Source organism: Panthera leo, chromosome B1 (assembly GCF_018350215.1).
Source record: "Panthera leo isolate Ple1 chromosome B1, P.leo_Ple1_pat1.1, whole genome shotgun sequence".
NCBI classification, from domain to species: Eukaryota; Metazoa; Chordata; class Mammalia; order Carnivora; family Felidae; genus Panthera; species Panthera leo.
The window spans coordinates 102,032,720-102,052,034 of NC_056682.1; the positions used below are offsets into that span (position 1 = coordinate 102,032,720).

Here is a 19,315-nt window from a genome sequence, read left to right on the forward strand (position 1 = left end):
TCTCCTCTGGGTTTTCATCAATTCCAAGGACATGCTCCTTAGAAATGAAAAGATTAGCACTCTGGAAAGAGCAGTTTCCTCAGACCAGGAAAGTTAGTTTATGTTATGAGCTGAAATTTGCCGCCCTCCCTCCCCCCACACAAATTCATATGTTGAAGTCCTAGTCCCCAATACCTCTGGATGTCTATTTGAAGACAGAGCCTTTAAAAAGGTAATTAAGTTAAAAATGAGGTCATTAGGGTGGGCCCTAGCTCAAATGACTGGTATCCTCATAAGAGACTAGGACACAGGCACAGGAGGAAGAACACGGGTTAAGATGATCATCTGCGATCTGTCAGAGGAAAACAACCTTGGCGACATCTTGATCTCGGACTTCTGGCCCCCAGAATTGTCAGAAAATAACTTTCATCCAGTCTGTTGATACTTTGTTATGGCGGCCCTAGCAAACTGATATAGTATGTAAGAGTAAACCCTGGTGACTCCAGCATTCCTGAAATGCTTCTCTCCAGAGCCTTAGAAGAGCAGTTCATGAACTTGTGTACATAATTATAAAGATCCTGTAGACTTCATGAGTTAATTCAACAAACATTGGTGGAACTTGTCCAGCTAAATGGCAAAGACAAAAAGATAAGCTTCCAAGTGGCTCAAAGTAAATAAAACCCTAAAAATCCTCAAGGAATTCAATCTAAAGAGGAGACAAGCACAGAAAGAGTTAATTTCAATATGAAGTGACTAGTAATAAGATTGTGGTATGCAGAAGGGCTGTGAGAACTTCCCTGGGATGTAGAAAGGGCATCAGATTGGAGGCCACATCTAACTTAAGTCTTTAGGAAAAAGAAGTATGGCAGGTGAACAAGGCAACAGAGACATTTCAGTGACAGGAGTACCACAGACAAAGGCAGGGGAATGAGAAGTGTCTAGAATGTGGATGGTAAGTGAGATGTCCTGGGTAATTGGAGTTAGGATGTGTATGAGGGAGGGTTCCAGGAGAGAGTGAAGAAATAGGGTCAGACCACGGAGGGCTGGGCATGCCAAATTTGGATTTTAACCTGAAAGCAGTGGGAAGCCACCAGAGACTTTTACAGAGACAAGTCACGATCAGACTTGCTGTGAGCATGGTCTGTGTAATAGCTTGGAGAATGAAATGGTACGAAGAGAGGAAGGTTGCATACGGATAGCAGGGAGGTAGATGGGAGCCTGAACTGAGGCAGTGGTACTGGGGTGCAGAGAGCAGTCCTGCTTCTGGGATATTTCAGAGATGGGATTTACATTGTGAAGATTTGCATACTCCCACTTCTACATGTGCTCATGTGGGAAAGGTGCTTCCAATTGTAAAGCATTAGACAATACATACTTGTATTTTCTGTCTCAGATGTACAAATAAATATAATTGTTTCCTTAAACATAGATTTATTATCAGCTTAATAAAACATACAATATTATATTTACTTTTAAGAATTAAATTCAAAAGAGCTACACTTCCTTATTTGTGTTTTTAGTTAATTTGGGGGAAGAATTGCTCCTGGAAAAAACACAATATAATTGAATATAGTTAAAAATGAATATCTTATTTTATCTCATCATAGCATGTCTGGTATTTTTGTGATTCTTCCAAGTTGGACCTGATTGAAATCTGCATATTTAAGGCAATAGAGAGCCTTGGAAATACACTCAGTCTAATCTGAGTTTTCTCACTAAACTACCTACCATGACTAGTTTACTCAGTCTTTCTAGGCCTCAGTTTTCTTATTTCTAAAAACAAGGGATAAATTCTTTGATCCTTAAGTCTCCTTTTGACTAAAATTCCATGAGTCTTTTTTCCCAGAGGAAAAAAAAATACCGCTTTTGACTTTTAAAATGAAAATTTTTTTTTGTTTTATTTAGTACTGTTTCTTAACTTTTCAAAAGAAGACTTTAAATTTTGCTGAATATTTCTTGGAAAGTAAATAAATCTTGTCAGATGGTTTTGAGATTCATTAAAAACACACAAACAAACCTGAAGCACCATGCACATTTAAACATTACCGTTCTTGGGGTACAAAGGCACTCAAGGAAATGTACTCAAACCTCTGCAGGTTCAACTAAGGCTTAGAGTAACGCAATGAACAAGGGATGTTTGCTGAAAAATATTTGGAGTTGAACTGGGTAAATACGACTGCAGAAAAATTAACAGCAAGCCAGATGAGTCCCTTTTCTCTCCCTTAGGAAACTTGCTTCTGTAAACGGAAAGGGGCTCTGAATCCCCTGGCAGAGAAATGGGAGAATAGGGAGGGAAGTTTCTCTGATTTCCTCGCTCCCTACCTGCTGATCTGGTTTCCTCTCCAGCTCTCTCTGTCCGATTAGGAACTGATTCTCCTCCTGCTCTCCCTCCCTCTCCCCCTCCCTCCCTCTCTGTCCTTCACCCAGAGTAACGTTAGTGTCCTAGCAAGTGATGCTGTCGGAGACGGGAGCCGGGCTCGGAGGAGGCACCGCCGCCGCGGCCGCCGGGCGGGAGAGCCTTCTCCAGCACCAGCGCCCCACTCCGCCCCGGGCTTCCTCCGCGCAGCCACAGCCGCGGCGGCCGCTCCCACGGTTTCATGGTGGGCGGCAGCGGCGGCGACTGGGTTTCGGCTGCCGCCTCTGACTGCTCGGCGTCCCCCCGCGCCGTTCTCTCCTGCAGACTTCCCGCCCGGGGCTGCCGGGGGCTGCCGGAGGGGCCGGCGGCGGGGAAGGGGTGCCGCGGCCAGACCGCGCGGCGGCGGCGGCGGCGGCGGCGGGCAGCCGGCATCCCCGCGCTCCGACCGCGGCGGGCGCGATGTCCACCAAGGTCAGGAAGTGCAAGGAGCAAGCGAGGGTGACCTTCCCCGCGCCGGAGGAGGAGGAAGAGGAGGAGGAGGAGGGTGAGGAGGAAGGCTCGGAGCCGCAGCGCCGCCGGCGGGGCTGGAGGGGCGTCAACGGGGGGCTGGAGCCACGCTCGGCACCCTCACAGCGGGAAGCGCACAGCTACTGCCCGCAGCGCTTCTCCCCCGGGCTGGACATGTGAGTACCCGGCCGGCCCGCGGCCCGCGCCTGGGGAGGGCAGTGCCCGGCGGGGCGGCGGGGGGGGGGGGGGGTGGGAAGGCGCGCTCGCGGCCAACCCGCGAAGTGCCTGGGACCCCAAAACGCCTCCCGGCGCGGCACGGCACGGCAGTTCTGTTCGGGGCGATGTAGGGGTGCGGACCTCGGTCCGGGGCTCGTCCCCTTGGTTCTGCTTTGTGGAGGGACTTGGGGGCCGCTGAAGGCGTGGCTGGAGCTCTGTCCCGGCTCAAGCGCACGGAACGGCCCCGTGGACGGACAGCACGGACGCCAGACTCAATTTCCAGCAAACAGACACGTCCTCTCCTACACAAGCACTACTGCCCATAGGCTAGGACCCCTCAGCAGATGCACCCCGAGCTTACCCTATCGAAGTCGGAGAATGTGAAGGTCTGCACAAAGCCAGGCGCGCCCTCGAACTCCGACCCCCTCCCCCCCAGCTTCTCAGCGTGGAACCACCCTGGGAACCAGTGTCCCCCGCGAAGCTCTCCGCCGTCTGAGGCCCGGGCTGGGCAACGGGGAGAAGGGAAGGGAAGGGAAGGAAGGTGTGCTCTACGCAGTGTGAGTGTAGGTTTGCCGGGTCGCCCCGTTTCTCGACGGTCCATTCACAGTTGGGGGCATACTGAAGCCAAATCCCCACGGGAGAGTGGGCGCAGGGCAGCCGCAGGAACTGTTTAATGACAACTTTGGCTGTAGTTCCCAGGCGGCCCGGGGTCAGTAGTTGTTTTCTTTTTAAAGGAAGATAAATGCCGGCACTGTAGTGTGTGAGAAAGAGCAACTTTTCTTAATTTCCAGATCTTGGAGACATCCTTAGCAGCTACGAGACTCAGAGAGGATGCAAAAGAGAGTGCTTAGTTTTATAGGGTCCATGGCATTTCTCGTGTCACACACGTTGGGCGTGCCACAGGGTTTACTGTCTTTTTTAGGAAAAACGCACAGACCTAGGTAGAGAACTTGAGGTCAGACGTGGCGGGCAGCCCTAACCGTCTGGGTGGGGTAAGACGGGTAACTGGCTACGTGAGGGGACCGAGGTTATGCAGTGCCCCCTGCCGCCCTCGAGCTGCCACATCCCTGGTCCCAGGCCTCCGCGGCGACCTCCAGACCGACCTAATCTCGCATTGCTCTGCTCGCTCAGAGCCTGCTCCTGGCCCTGCCGGATTTGCCTATAAAACCCAGAGACAGTGGCTAGGAGTAGATCGCCTAGGAAAGGGTTCTGATTTAAAATGAGCGACGCATCCTGATGTGGTTCAATTACTGCTGAAGATTAGCCTGGAGAGGAAATGGTCCAGGAAATGGAAGGAAGGTATATCCTGAGGGATTAAAGCCCTGCCAGCTCGCTTCCCAGCCTCCCTAAGATTTTAAGACATTGTCTGTTTTTCCTTTTACCAATTTCTTGATTATTTATTTATTTTTCTTTTACCTTAAATCCACACTAAATGGGACACCACAGCACTCTAATCTGAGAAAGTAGGGTGGAGCAGAGATTACTCACTTTGCCTTTTGAAATTTGAGGCCAATTACACAAAGCAAGTTCCACTGTAGACTTTTTTTTTTCTATTAGAACATTTTCCCCCCATTTTCTGACCTTACATAATTCAACAAGTAAACGTCCTAGTGTATTTACTTTGTAAAACAGTTGAGAAGACCCAATCATTTTAAGGACACAATAAATGTTTCTTTGAGAGGTAGGGCAGCAAGCTCTCCATGTCTGAGTCCTGTCATTTTGTAACATCAGGCACTAGTTTGATATCTGTAGCAGAAATGAGCTCTTTATTCCACCTTCAAGTAGAATATGGCCAGAATGTAACAGCTCAGAAAGCAAACACAGCAACCCTATGTTGGCACTGGAGCAGGACAACCAGTCTCTCAAAGCCCCAGGGTCATTTTCAGTAGGCAGAATAGAGCAGCTGAATTTAAAATTCAGCCAGGATGCTCAGGATAGAGTCTCACTTTGACCAAAAAGATTCCTCAGGGTAATCCTGTTGCTCATTTCACTGCTCCATGCTCCAGTGTTCCATCTGGGAGTTTTAAACAGACTAACTTAGGAGAAAGAATGTCATCTGTTACATTACTAACAAGAAATTTTAAAAGTCCTTTGATAGAACTCTTGATTCAACTATTGATTCAAACCAAGACTTTCTTTATCCCAGTTGTTTGCAAACCTAGGAGCAAGTAGTATGTCATTGGCAAGATTACCTCATTTTCAGTCTTAGCTATTAAATATCTGATGAAACTCCAAAAAGGTATATGAAGGTACTTCTCATGAGTTTCGATTCAAAAGCATTTCTTTTTTTTAAAGCTTATTTAAAAATAAATAAGGGAGAGAGAGAGAGAACGCATGAGCAGGGAGGGGCAGAGAGAGAAGGAGAGGGAGAGAATCCCATGTGGTTTGATGCATGAGTTTGATGTGGGGCTCAAACTCACAAACTGTGAGATCAAGATCTGAGCCAAAACCAAGAGTCGGACACTTAGCCGACTGAACCATCCAGGCGCCCCAGATTCAAAAACATTTCTTAAGCATTTGCATGTGCAAACTGCAGGTTAGGTATGGCAAGCCCCAAAGATGAGTATGACAATTTTTCTGCATTCAAAGAGTTTAAAATTTCATGAAGGAGAGATGGAAATGAAACTGGGCATGAGCTATTATGAATTAGAGTAAAATAAGCACCATAAAAACATACACACAAGGGTGGAACTATGAAGGATCAAGTGTAAAGGAGAGACCCACAATGTAAAGTCAGAAATCAAAGAAACCTTTATGGGCCTTAAAAGATAGAATAGGAGGGGCACCTGGGTGGCTCAGTCGATTAAGCATCCGACTTCGGCTCAGGTCATGATCTCGCGTTCCGTGAGTTCGAGCCCCGCGTCAGGCTCTGTGCTGACTGCTCGGAGCCTGGAGCCTGTTTCAGATTCTGTGTCTCCCTCTCTCTCTGACCCTCCCCCATTCATGCTCTGTCTCTCTCTGTCTCAAAAATAAATAAACGTTTAAAAAAAAAAAGATAGGATAGGAGACAGAGACAAAAATGATAAATTAATTGAAGCTCTCCCCTCAAAATGCTAGGCATGTCTGAGGAATATTAATTGAGTTTGGTTAGAACATAGAATATGTCGGGGCTCCTGGGTGGCTCAGTTGGTTAAGCATCTGACTTTGGCTCAGGTCAGGATCTCATGATTCGTGAGTTCAAGCCCCACGTCTGGCTCTGTGTTGATGGCTCAGAGCCTGGAGTCTGCTTCAGATTCTGTGTCTCCCGCTGCCTTTCTCTGTCCCTCCCCTGCTCACATTCTGTCTTTCAAAAATGAATAAACACTTAAAAAAATTTTTTTTTAAAGAACATATAGGATGTGTACATGAGCAGTGAGATTTAGCTGGATGCATTGGTTTGGGCATTAATATAAGGATCTTGCCAGGAGGAGGCAAAAGGGAGCCACTAATGATTACAAAGCAGCAGCAATTTGATTAAAGCCAGTCTGAGAGCAGAATGGATTGTAGTGGCAGTTGACAGAATGTGAATAAGTAAATTAGGGGGCTACCATAACCGCTCAGGCTGAGATTAGGATCTGTAATAGTGTAGTACTGGGGCGATGGAAAGGGGGAGAGGCTGGAAGAGAGAATACACAGATAGAATCCATGGAAATAAGCAACTAACTGCCCACAAGGGTTTAAAGAGAAGGCAGGGTCAGAGATGACTTGGTGATTTTGACCTAGATAACTAAGATCATTGATGTCATTGTTGAAAAGAAAAGAACAAAGAGGAGGGCCTGATTTTTCAGATAATTCTGATAGAGGTGTCCAGCAGGAAGATGGAAATACAAGTTTATTTTTTTTTCAACGTTTTTAATTTATTTTTGGGACAGAGAGAGACAGAGTATGAATGGGGGAGGGGCAGAGAGAGAGGGAGACACAGAATCGGAAACAGGCTCCAGGCTCCGAGCCATCAGCCCAGAGCCCGACGCGGGGCTCGAACCCATGGACCATGAGATCATGACCTGAGCCGAAGTCGGACGCTCAACCGACTGCGCCACCCAGGCGCCCCTGGAAATACAAGTTTAAAGCTTGAGAGAATTTGAGAATCTACTGGCTGATGGGAGTATATATTACCCAAAGAAAGTGTGGAGAGAGAAACAGAGCACTTGACTCCCTATTCTGAGGGAATTTTTGTTATTTAGAGAGTTGGAGAGAAAGAGTAGCAAATAGAGGACACAGAAGAAGATGAAGGATAAGGTGGGGACTAAGGCAAGGCTGCTTAGAAAGAACAGTTTCAAGAAAAGGGAAGAATTGATTCACAGTTGGAAAGTACTTGATAAATCAAGAGAGAAATTTATGAGTCTCCTTTTATTTTTTTTAAGTTTATTTATTTTGAGAGAAAGAGCATGAGCGGGGGAGGGGCAGAGAGCGAGAGAGAGAGAGGGAGAGATTGGGAGAGAGAGACAGAGAATCCCAAGCAGGCTCCTTGCTGTCAGTGCAGTGTCTGATACAGGGCTGGATCCCACAAACCGTAAAATCATGACCTGAGCTGAAATCAACAGACACTTAACCGACTGAGCCACCTAGGCACCTGATGAGTCTACTTTAAGAAAGAAGAATCGGGGCACCGCGGTGGCTTAGTTGGCTAAGTGTCCAACTTTGTCCCAGGTCATGATCATGGTTCATGGGTTCAAGACCTGTGTCGGGCTCTGTGTGGACAGCTCAGAGCCTGGAGCCTGCTACGGATTCTGTGTCTCCTTCTCTCTCTGCCCCTCCCCCCCAAATAAATAAACATTAAAAATATATTTTTAAAATATGGTTATCATTAATTAAATAGAAAGTTCAACATCAAATTACTTAATTATTCTTAAAAATACAATGAAGTTTAAAAAGGATTTTCCCAGGGCGCATGGTGGCTTAGTCGGTTGAGCGTCCAACCAGCTCAGGTCATGATCTCGCGGTCCGTGAGTTCGAGCCCCACGTGGGGCTCTGTGCTGACAGCTCAGAGCCTGAAGCCTGCTTCAGATTCTGTGTCTCCCCCTTTCTTTGCCCCCCCCCTTGCTCATCCTCTGTCTCTCTGTCTCTGTCTCTGTCTCTCTCTCTCAAAAATAAATACAAATTTCAAAAATTGTTAATAAAAGAAAGACAAATCAATTCTTGTTGAAATTAACATATGTGCACAAAATCATTAGATTTCTCAGTGGTGTTATCTTTAAAAAAGAAAGACTTCTAGAAAAGAAGATTCCATTTAGTTTTTCTTCAGAGAAAGTGCTGCCAAAAGTGTGTCCCAACAAAAGCAGCAATTTGTGTTTATATAATACTTCATGCTGGAACTCGGAAGGGATCCCCTGTTCTTAGTGCCTGCCCTCCCTTGGGCCTGGTATCCCCACATTTAGAGCTCTCTATTTCTATTTCTGGAGATTTCACATCCTATCTTTATTACAGGGGTGAGGGTTGTCACTTGATCATATCTGTAAGGGGGTAGAAATCTGGGGAAAGTTTCTACCTACTCTGTATATAGACTTTCAGCCAAATCCCCCCATTTTGGGCTCCTGCCTCATCTCTACTTGCTGGGATTTCTTTTGCCTTCCATTTCTGGGCTTTTCTGGCATCAAGCAGAGTGGATTAGCTTGCTTCTTGTTATAGGCACTCTGGTTGGACCTTCCTTATCTCCACTAAATCATTTCCTTTTCTTCCAACTCATCTTCTTTCCAACTTCATGCATTGTGTAGTTGGAGATGCTACAAATGACTTCCAGTTTCATGGAAGATGAAATTTGTGTTACTTTTCTTTGTTTTCCTTGATATTTAAGGGGGTAATTTTGGAGAGGAGAAAGGGGAAGAGAGGCCTTTGTTCCATCATCTTGAAACCAAATACCCCTATAATTGTGTTTCATGTGTTTGTTTAAGCCCCAATGAAAACTGTGTTATTAACAGGCCAAGAGTGCAGAATGAAGAATATTCTTAATCATGTCTGATCTTATTGGGCAGATGGCATAGTTGGTAACCTATACAGTGTGATGTGAAGGTCATCTGAACTCCCCCACCTAAAGTCATCTTACCACACTTCCTGAATTTAACTAATATAGAATATTTTGAAAAAAAAAATAGAACTTTTGAGTTGCAAAGGATTTTATCTAACCCAGTCTTTTCTTTTACAAATTGAGAAACTGAAGCTGAAGTGTGACCTCTAATTCATAGCAGCCCCAGGTCATTTGAAATCTCTAGGCTCTTAGCACTGTGCTGTTCACACCTTGGCCTCCTTTGGGTTCAGCTTTTCTCTCTTCCCCAGAGAAATTTAAAAATGCATTTACTCCTGGGAGGAATGACACAGGACACTACTAATTAGTATTAATTCATTTATGAGATCCAATTAGTTCATCATTTCAATTTGACTGCTGATGGCCGATCAACTTGAGAAAGTTCGTAAGCTAAGTAGGAGGACTAAGAATGGAAACAAAAAGGAGGAAAGAATATTTCAAGATGTAATTGACCTCCTGCCAAATATCATTTATGGTTTTCTCTTTCTTATTATCAAAGTGGTGAGAGGATCCTAGACTAGGACTGGAGCATCATTTTATGGTGGAGTTAAAATTTTAGGGATTTTTTATTACTGCCCTAGGATAACAAATGTCTGTCTGTTCTCTCCCCCCCCGCCCCCCCCAGTATTCTTAACCTTTGAGCTTTGCCTTTGCCTACAATCCCATAAATCCTTACCACATTTGACAGTAGGAAATAAAACACCACAAGAAATATAACGGGAGGAAGAAACCTGTTTTTATTGGGCTACTAGGCTCTTGGTAGGAAGGAATACTTTGAATTTCTTGCCTCAGGATTGAGATTGCCTCCTGGGGGGTGGGGGGTGGCATGCTCGGGTAATGGTGAATGGCTGCTTAGCAGTCTTCTGAGGCAGAAGGCTCTTTTCTTGACCAACAGTCTTCCTTATCAACACTACGCAGTAGAAGTCTGGCAGGGGAAACGGATTAGTGGTCTGTGCAGGGTGAGCATGTAGGAGTCTGGCCCCAGATAGAAGATCTGGAGTTGTGAACCATGGGTGGACAACCTCACACTTGTGCATATGGGGCTCAGCAGTGACTTTATGAGAATATTTAGGATTATGATAGTGTTTTGTCTTTAATTTAGCATCGAGGTCAGGGATGTTTGTCTAATGTTACCTAGTCATAAAAAAAATCCCCTATTAAAAAATAAAACTTTCCCTCTTTGCACTATTCAAATAATAGGTGACAGTATGAATTTGGTCTTAGACCTTTTTAAAAAATGAGGTTTAAGTGTCCACAAGTATATGACCCATTAAGGAAAGGGCATGGCAATGCTAATATTCTATACCAGTTTTGCATTTCTGATTGTGTTTTGTCAAATAGTACTGATGCATATGGGTTCTCTGCTGAAAAGTAGGTTGAGGGTGATGAGGCAGGAGCAAGCATCCAAAAAACTCAGATTTTTGACTTAGGATATAGATGACAGTGATAGAAAACCAGATCCCTTGCTTCTAGTAATATTAAAGGTCTATATATATATAATATATATTATTTATGTTTATGTTATATACATATAAAGCTATATATAGAATAACAATAAATATAATATAATATAATATAATATAATATAATACATCTAATAGCATCTAATATATTTAAATAGCCAAATATGAACTTCTCTTGGGTCAGTAGAAGTTTTTGATTTTATTATTGAGTTTGTTTTATCTCAATTCCTGTTCAATTATACATTGAATTCATTTGAATTCTAATTTCATTGTCATTTAATGTTCCTGAAATAATAAACATCAGTTTTAGAGAGTATTGTGAAAGAGTTTATTTTTATAGATAAGCTTCTTTATTAGAGGTTATCAATTCTAAGTTTTATCCTTGGTGTGCCCCCATATTATCCTTACAAACATAATTTTAGTATCAAAATCAAGAGATGTGGAGTTCATCAGATACTTTTTGTGGTATCACTAAGAATTAAATGTGATAAAGCAGAAATCTGCTTTGAAAGAATAATTGTTTACTTTAACTTCTGATTATTATTTTGTATTATTCATGACTTTTTTTATAAGAAAATTATTCTAATTCTCCACCACTATTTCTGCACATTATCGTATGTGACCAAAGGTTTTCTTTAGCCTGGAGGAGAAGATTGTTTGTCCCCTGGGTATTCAGTCTTGGGGTTTAAGCACTCATGCATCTGTGCAGTCATGGCTCCGACAGATGGATACTCACCAGCCATGTACTAAAAGCCAGGCATTTATCTCTTTATAGATAAAGAAAGGCAGTCTCTCCCTTACAGATGTCACTGAAGAGCCAGGCACTGAAGAGCCAGGCATGAAAGCAGACAATCACAAAGCAAAGTGATAGTCAGTTTAACAGCTAACAGAGTTATACACAAAATATAGTTCCTGGAAGCAGAAGCATCTAAGTTCCAGAAGGCACATGCGTTTAGAAGTATTATCAAATCATGCAGGCAATGATTAGGGGTCTTCACCTCTGCCTGCACTGAACTTCTAGAGGAAGGAACACACTGTTAAATGGCCTTTTTGTTTTTCTGGTTTTAGCTGTTGAGGGGTCTGGCAAAGAGCTTTCATGAGAAGGATGACTGGGAAGGTGACAAAGAGAGGAGATTGGAGCTTCCCTCCTTAAATATACAACAGCTTCTTGTCTATGACTTAGCGATTAGGGCATATACCCAAATTAGCATTGTCTAATAGATTTATTAAACTCATACCTAGAGTGTTCTGAATATAGCACAGGCCAACAGAAACTGTCAGGAAATTAATTACTGTGGAGACCCAGATATCTCTCCAGATTTGTAAGTGCTGGAATTGCTACCTATTAATTTTTGCCTGCAATGAGAATCCTTAGAAGTGAAAGCTGTGCTTTCCTGTTTCTTAAATGGAGCTCCTCATCTTGTTGGTTTGGTTGCTACTGTGATAATATGTTATTGAGCTGTTTGTGATGTCAGTAGATGTGGGCTCAGCAGTAGGCGGTGTGGGGCCTGGGACTGCCCGTAGCCCTGGACCCTGTCTACCAAACAGTTGAACAGATGGGGCTGCCTTCCTCTAGCCTTGAGTACTGGTGCCCTTGGGGGCTACTGAAGTTCAGAGTATCTCCCACTCCACTTCTTGCCCTCTACAAAGACGTATATTAAGAGATTTTCAAAACGTGTTTTTGGTGACACTATTGAGGCTGTTTGTGAGACGCCCTTTCCTCCTTGCTAGCACACTCTCTCATAAGCCATGCTATGTAGATGTTGAGTGTCTCAGGAGGCAGGACATTGACTGACAGCTGCCTGCTTGCCAGGGGGACTATGGGGTTTGTCTACTTTTTGACTTTTCATCTCTGGCTTTCTTGTCCTTTGTCAGTGCCTGCTGCTTCCCGCCCTCATCATCACTTCCAATTATCACCACCCCCAACACTGTAACATGGTGGTTGCTCTCTAACACTTTTCCTCCCTCTCTGAGCTTTTCTCACTACTTATCTTCTGTGGCTCCTTCTGCTCTTCTTGGCCTTCACAGAATTACAGACTGGATCCTGGCTGGTTGGCACATTCACTTTCTTCAGTGTGGTGAACTGCTTAGTCAAAACAACTTGGGTGTTATTCTCATTGCTTTGGCTCACATTGATGGTGTTATTACTCTGCTTGCTTCCTTGCTAGATGGATTGAGTAGTTGACTGTTTCTTTATTTCAGTAAAGGATTTGACTTCTTTAATAATGTTCATTTGTTGATGAGTGCTAAAGAGATTGTGATTCAATCCGAAGAGCAATTTTTGAAGCTGTTCTTTATAGAACCCAAATGTTCCCAAACATAAGCTAAGCATACATTTTAATAACGTTATTTTGATTTGCAACCTTTATTCATCTTTTTCTTATTCCCTGGAGACAGCATGGTAGAGAATAAAAAGCCTGGGAGAGGACCTCTGAGCTCTCTTCTTCTAATTCTTTATCCTTTAGTGACCTTGAGGAAGTTACTCACCATTCTGTCTGAATCTCTTTGTCTATAGACTTTGTATCAATTGGGCAGAAATGTGAGTAGGCCTAAGGATAGAAACAAAAAGAACAGCCTTTTGTTTGTTTTAGAAGTGTAGGTGTAGCAGGGTCAAGAAACCAGAACAACTTGGATGAGCAGCTCCTATAATCTACCTGTAACAGGTCTTTCCCTTGAGTCTCCTACCTGCTGACCAGGAGAGGAAAAAAAAAATGAACCAATTGTCCAATGTGTGGTTTAAATTAGTTTTTTTTTAATTTTGTTTTTGTTTTTGTTTTGCTTGCTAAACAGATACTTATTCTCATTCCACAAGTGAATTAAGCAATCAATAAATTAATTAAGTTAATTAAGCAATTAAGCAGTTATGTGAGTTAACAAGAGGGAAGACTTGCCCTAAATTATCACAGGGATTAAGTCAACTAACAGTGTCTCCTTGTGCCCTGAGCTTATTTCTAAGGGACATTTTCTTACTAATTCTTCCCCCCAATCTCTACAAGGGGGCATAGTCTCTTTATGGTTTATGTATACACTCCTAGTTGAGGGCATTCTGTAGAGATGCTGTGAAGCCAATGTCATTGATCGTAGTTTGATATTATAAAGTGATTTTTCTTTTTAATAAATAGCCTCTCACTTGGATAAAATAACTCAGAATCTCAAACAGCCACCCTCCTGCTTCCTCTGTAGCACCTGGGCACTGGGGAAGGGAGCTTATGTATTCCCTTGAGGAAAGAAAGAGTTGTCTAATGCTTCTCGTCTCTGGGCGATGTTCATTGTCTGCTCGGGTGCTGCTTGTCAGTGAAAATAACTTGATCTTGGTAACTTGCCATTGTTATAACCCAGATATGCTCCTTGGTGTATATGGTTTCAGTTCAGCTCCCATGAGCTACAGAGCTCTAAAAGAGCTTACAGCACTAGTGGTGTCCTAGTCTGGGAGCAGGCTCTCTGGTTCTCAGTGCCAGGTTGCACCACAGGGGAACTGAGGGTAGCTTGAGAAAGCCCACACCATTCCCTACTTAATCAGGCTGGGCTGTTCCAGATCTCCTGCCCTCAGTGGTTCTTCACTTTCTTGGATCCACATCTTAACTTTTCCTTCCCCTCTATTATTTCTTTCTTCTGTCAGGACAGGAAGTATCATAGCTTTGCTGTCAAAAGTGGGAGAGCTATCTTGTCTGCCTGATGAGAGCATTCTCTGATCAGGTTCCTTCAGAACTAATTAGAGAAATAAAGGAACGGAGAAAATCCTTCCTCAAGACAATTTCTCTTTTTCCTAAATTCTGCATGAAACTCCTCTCTTTTTCCTGCAAAAAGCTGAAAATTACCTTGATATTTCTCTTTGCACTCCTCTAAAATTTGTGCTCTTTACTTCTTCCCTAAACGTAGGCACCTAACTCTAACCAGTCACACCCCTCCCCCTCCCCTGCTATCCCCGCAGTAAGGTCAACCAGGGCGAAGACACTGTTTTTGGAAAGACGAAAGAGAAAAGCACCTTGCTAATATTTCCAAAAATACCCTTGATGGTATAGAAATACCCTTGATAATATAGAAATAAGCACGATAATATGTTTATAGGACAGTGAAGAATGAATCTGAGGAGCAAGGAAAACAAGGTTGACTAGTCAGCATCCTTGAAAGTCAACTGGAGAATTCTATTTTGTTTGCTGTTCTTGTCTAAGAGAAGTGTGAGAGTAAAAGCAGAGTTTAAAAAGAGCAAGATGCTGGGATGGCTGTGGCGTACAAGGAAGAAAATCAAGAGCAGCATGTGGTACTGGAAAGAATCTGGAGTCAGACAGACCTCAAGTTGAAGCCCAGATCTGCATTTTTCTATGTATATTACCATGGGCAATTTTTCTAAATCTCAGTTTTCTTATCTATGAAAGGGAAATAATACCTGCTTCATAACATTGTTATGAGAATTAAATATGATGGCATACAAAAAACATATATATATATATATATATATATATATATATATATATACATATCAAGTACCCAGTAAAGTTTAGTAGTAGCCTTCCCTCATGCCATCTCTGTTGGAAAGCTGTTGTAATAATCCAAATATGATTGGTTAAAGATCTGGAAGATGGTGCTGGCAATGAGAATTGGAAGGGAGGGTCCAGTACATTATCTAGTGACCCACAGGGGGTAAGTACTCAATAAATATCAAAGGAAAAGCTTCAGAACTCTGAGAACATCAAGATGGTGAGTCACAGATGACCTTAAAATTGCTAAACCTGAATAACCAGCCTGAGATGCAAATGTTAGGTTAAGGGAGAGGGTGAGGTGGGATATTTTAGAGTGACCAGGGGATACATAATTATACATATGGGATATGAGGTCAAAGGAGAGGACAGAGCCTGGAAGGAGATTTGGAAACTCAGTGGAACAGATATTTATTGAGTACTTACTCCCTATGGGTCACTAGATAATGAGAAATAAAGCATGACCTGACCATCCAAGAATATGTGCACATATGAGGGAGTATTAATACTTTATTTTTTAAAAAAGAATTAATATAACCATACAATAGCTTTAAAACACATGGTACATAGGATAATTCATTTTATATCCATGTGAGAAATCATTTAGGAGGAAGGGAAAGACTGTACCAAAAATCTGGGGTAGAATAGTGATGGTCACTGAGAACTTTTAAATCTAAACTAAATTACTAGATTTCCTGGGCAAAAGAAAGAAAGAAAGAAAGAAAGAAAGAAAGAAAGAAAGAAAGAAGAAAAAAAGGCAAGGGTTATATACAGTTTATATATTACTAGAGTAGAGGAAGCAAACTCATCTGGAGAGAGAGGCCTATTAATACACAATTCTAGGATGACTATAGTAAATGGATACAATAATGGACAACCTCTTTAACCTGTTAAATGTAGTTTTGAAGAAGGCCTAGTAGTAACCTTTTAAAAATATAAATCCTTGAAACAAGCAAGGGCATGACATTAAATGGTCACTGGTGAGGCATTTTACAGGCTTCTTATTTACTGTGATTCATGTGACTTGCTTCCTGGACATGAAATGTTACATGTTAGTAAAACATAGGGAACCTAAATGCATGTAAGGCCATTTGTCCCTCAGGCTCCACTGCTCACATGTGTTGTTTCAGCTTTGCTTTTGGCAGGGCCAGTGTGACAGATGTTTAAAAGGCCTCATAGTCTGGGGTCGTTGATCCAGGATAATGTCATTGTTTTTATGTTTTTAGGTTCCCAACCTTTACTGTGCATAAGAATTGCAAAGAATGCTCATTTAAAATATATATTCCAGAGCCACGCCCCTGAAAGATTCTGATTTAGTTCATCTAAAATGAGGCCTAACAATCTGCATTTTAATAGGAGCTCCAAGTGATCCTGGGGTGGGTGGCCTTCACTTAGAGAAACACTCTTTGAAGTCAGATGAGTTGATGTCAAAGTTATGAAACCTGAGGAGTATTACTTGTATTTTTGCCTCTGAATGGAATGGAGCAAAGGGTTGCCTTTGGGTACACCAAAATATTTTTTAGAAAGAACTTTTTATTTGCTTAAGTGTTTGGAGAAGTAACAAGAACCCAAATTTCTTTCATAAAGGATGAAAAAAATTTTTTTTACTTAAGATGTATTGTCACCGTCTTACTCAGCGTGGGCTATCAACAAAGTACTATAGACTGGGTGGCTTAAACAACAGAAGTGTTTTTTTTTTTTGTTTTTTTTTTTTTCTCATGGTTCTGGAAGTTGGCAGTCCAAGATCATGGTGTCAGTATGGTCAGGTTCTAGTGAGAGTTCTCTCTTCCTGGCTTGAGGTGGGGAGAGAGTGAGGGAAGGTAAGAATGTGAGAGCTCTCTGTTTCTTCTTCTGCTTCTGCTTCTGCTTCTGCTTCTGCTTCTTCTTTAATGTTTATGAGAGAGAGAGAGAGAGAGAGGCAGAGAGAGAGAGAGGTACACAGAATCCGAAGCAGACTCCAGGCTCCGAGCTGTCAGCACAGAGCCTGACATGGGGTCCAAACCCACAAACTGTGAGATCATGACCTGAACCAAAGTCAAAGCCTTAACCAACTGAGTCATCCAGGCAACCCTCTCTGTTATTTCTTCCTACAAGGGCACTGATCCCATCATGAGGACTCTGCCCTCATAATCTCATCTAATCGTAATTACCTTCCAAACCTCCCAAAGGCCTCATCCCCAAATGACATCACACTGGGGTTCGAGCTTAAACATATGGATTTATGTGAGGACACAGTTCAGTCCATAGCAGTCAGATATTACCAGCCATCCCTATCAGCCTGAGCTTGCACAGGGACTTGTAAAGCATCTGGTTTAGGTCAGTGGCACTCCAATGCTTTTACAAGAAAGAAGGCCCTGCACAATGTACCCTTGCAGTGCTGAATGAGTCAGGCCATTGGGTGGGGATCCAAAGGTAAGAAATGTCTGGAAAAATGATTTTAGTGTTAGTATTACTAAAGTGAAACATTCTCTTCCATTCACCCACATTTCTTCCTTATTTCTCATGCTAGAGGAGATGCCCTGTCAAAACTAGCTGAGATTGGAGCCATGTTTGTGAATTGTGGATGAGTTGCATTCAATGTGGCTCATACCATTCTATCATTCCAGATTAATGAAGCTTGTCTTAATACTGTAAGAAAAGTTAAAAAAAGAAAGAAAGAAAGATACTTGCTATGTGGATTTACCATGAAGTAGCATTAGATCAGCTCTTTTATTTTGAAATAGCCGTATAATTTGTTCTAATTCAGAAATATGACTTCACACTTAACTCAGTGTTAGAATGTTTTAAAGACAACATCAAAATGACTCATGTGACTTGTGTTGTATAGTACTAAAATCCCACGTTTCAGCTCAAATATACAATATGGAGATACTGGTTCCTAAAGAGGCAGAAATTCTAAGAAAAAAACTTTCAAGTACTAAGCAATGCAAAGAAAAATTCATTGAAGAATCATATTCTGGTATTTTCACATCAACTCTTTGGGGAGAAAAGGTGGGGTTTTTATAAGTGATTTTCTTTTTAGATAGCAATTGCTAAATAAAGAGACCTTTCCATTAAGAGGTAGCACTTTAATAATGAGTTTATTTCCCCAACGATAACCTGAGTAGAGATTGGAATTCTTCAGACATATATACTCTGCATATATATTCTGTATTATAGAAAATGTCAATATATTGTCATTGGTAAGCACAGAATTCATTTATACCGTATGGAGATTCTAGACATTTGAAGAGTTCCAGTTTGTAGCTTCATAGTATAAATATTAACCCAATGAAGTCAGTACCATTAATAGTAATCAAACATACTCAGCTACTACAATGACAGTTTTTACAAGATTTGTTTAAAACCCTTGTCATAGTTTGATCTTGAAACAAAGTTTTCTTCCATGCAGTTCAGTGAATGCTATTTCCCAGTTCTTGTCCACCTAAAAATCATCATGATACCAACACACACAGACACACACATATATACACACAACACCCCCACACCCAGCTTTGCACTTCCTTGTCTCCTACACACACACCACACACTCACAACCTCACTCTGCATGCTACCCTACACAACATACATCCATATCCCACTAATATGGCATTTATTTAGCTTCAGAAAGATTATAATGCAATGGTTGCCAATATGTACATTTACTTAAAAATTTTTGTCAACTAAGGGGTTAAAATAAACATCTAAAAATGAATTTTATTTTTTAGTAAAAATATTCAAACTGTGGTTAAAACTATTCAAAAAGTGCAGAAGGGTATAAGTGAAAAGCAAAAATCTCCCTTCCCCTATGGCTCCTCAGTTCCACTGCTCAGAGCCCAGTATAACTATAGTTAAAAGCCTCTCGTATTGCTTTCTAGAAATTGCTACAAATACGTATATATGTATGTACATACATATGTATACGTAAATGTGTAAATTTATAAAGGTGTATATATAAAAATGCTATATTTATTTAATTTTTAAAAGTTGATCACCTGACACTAGTTGTGCAGTTAGAATGGGGTGCCAGTCATAGCCCTCTTGCCCTTGGAGTTAACAAGCCTCTCCGGACCTCTTTGGATATGTCACCTGTGTAGTCCCAGGTTTGCCTGGCACATTCCTTTGGTCTCCATATGGGAAACATCTGCTGGTGCCTTCTGTGTTTCTCTCTTGGTTTGAGGCCGGCAGAAGTGAGAATTGAGTAGGGGCTGGTAGATGCCTCTGAGTTCTCCTGGTCCCTAAAGTCCACCCCCAGACTCCCAGGGAGAATAGAGTCTTCGCTAGTTTTCAACCCCTGACTCTGTGAATACTGTTTTATCAATGGTGGAAAGTATTT

At 42.2% G+C, this 19,315-nt stretch overlaps 1 protein-coding gene across 2 annotated transcripts in view; it reads left to right on the top strand.

Moving 5' to 3' along the window:
• Positions 1–2,794: 2,794 nt before the first annotated feature.
• TRPC3 (transient receptor potential cation channel subfamily C member 3) overlaps positions 2,795–19,315 on the top strand; it is a 72,848-nt gene continuing 56,327 nt past the window's right edge. For both annotated transcript variants that reach the window (XM_042933926.1, XM_042933927.1), the window contains exon 1: positions 2,795–3,018. In XM_042933926.1, coding sequence (XP_042789860.1) covers positions 2,795–3,018 — 224 coding nt within the window. The remainder of the gene's footprint in view (positions 3,019–19,315) is intronic.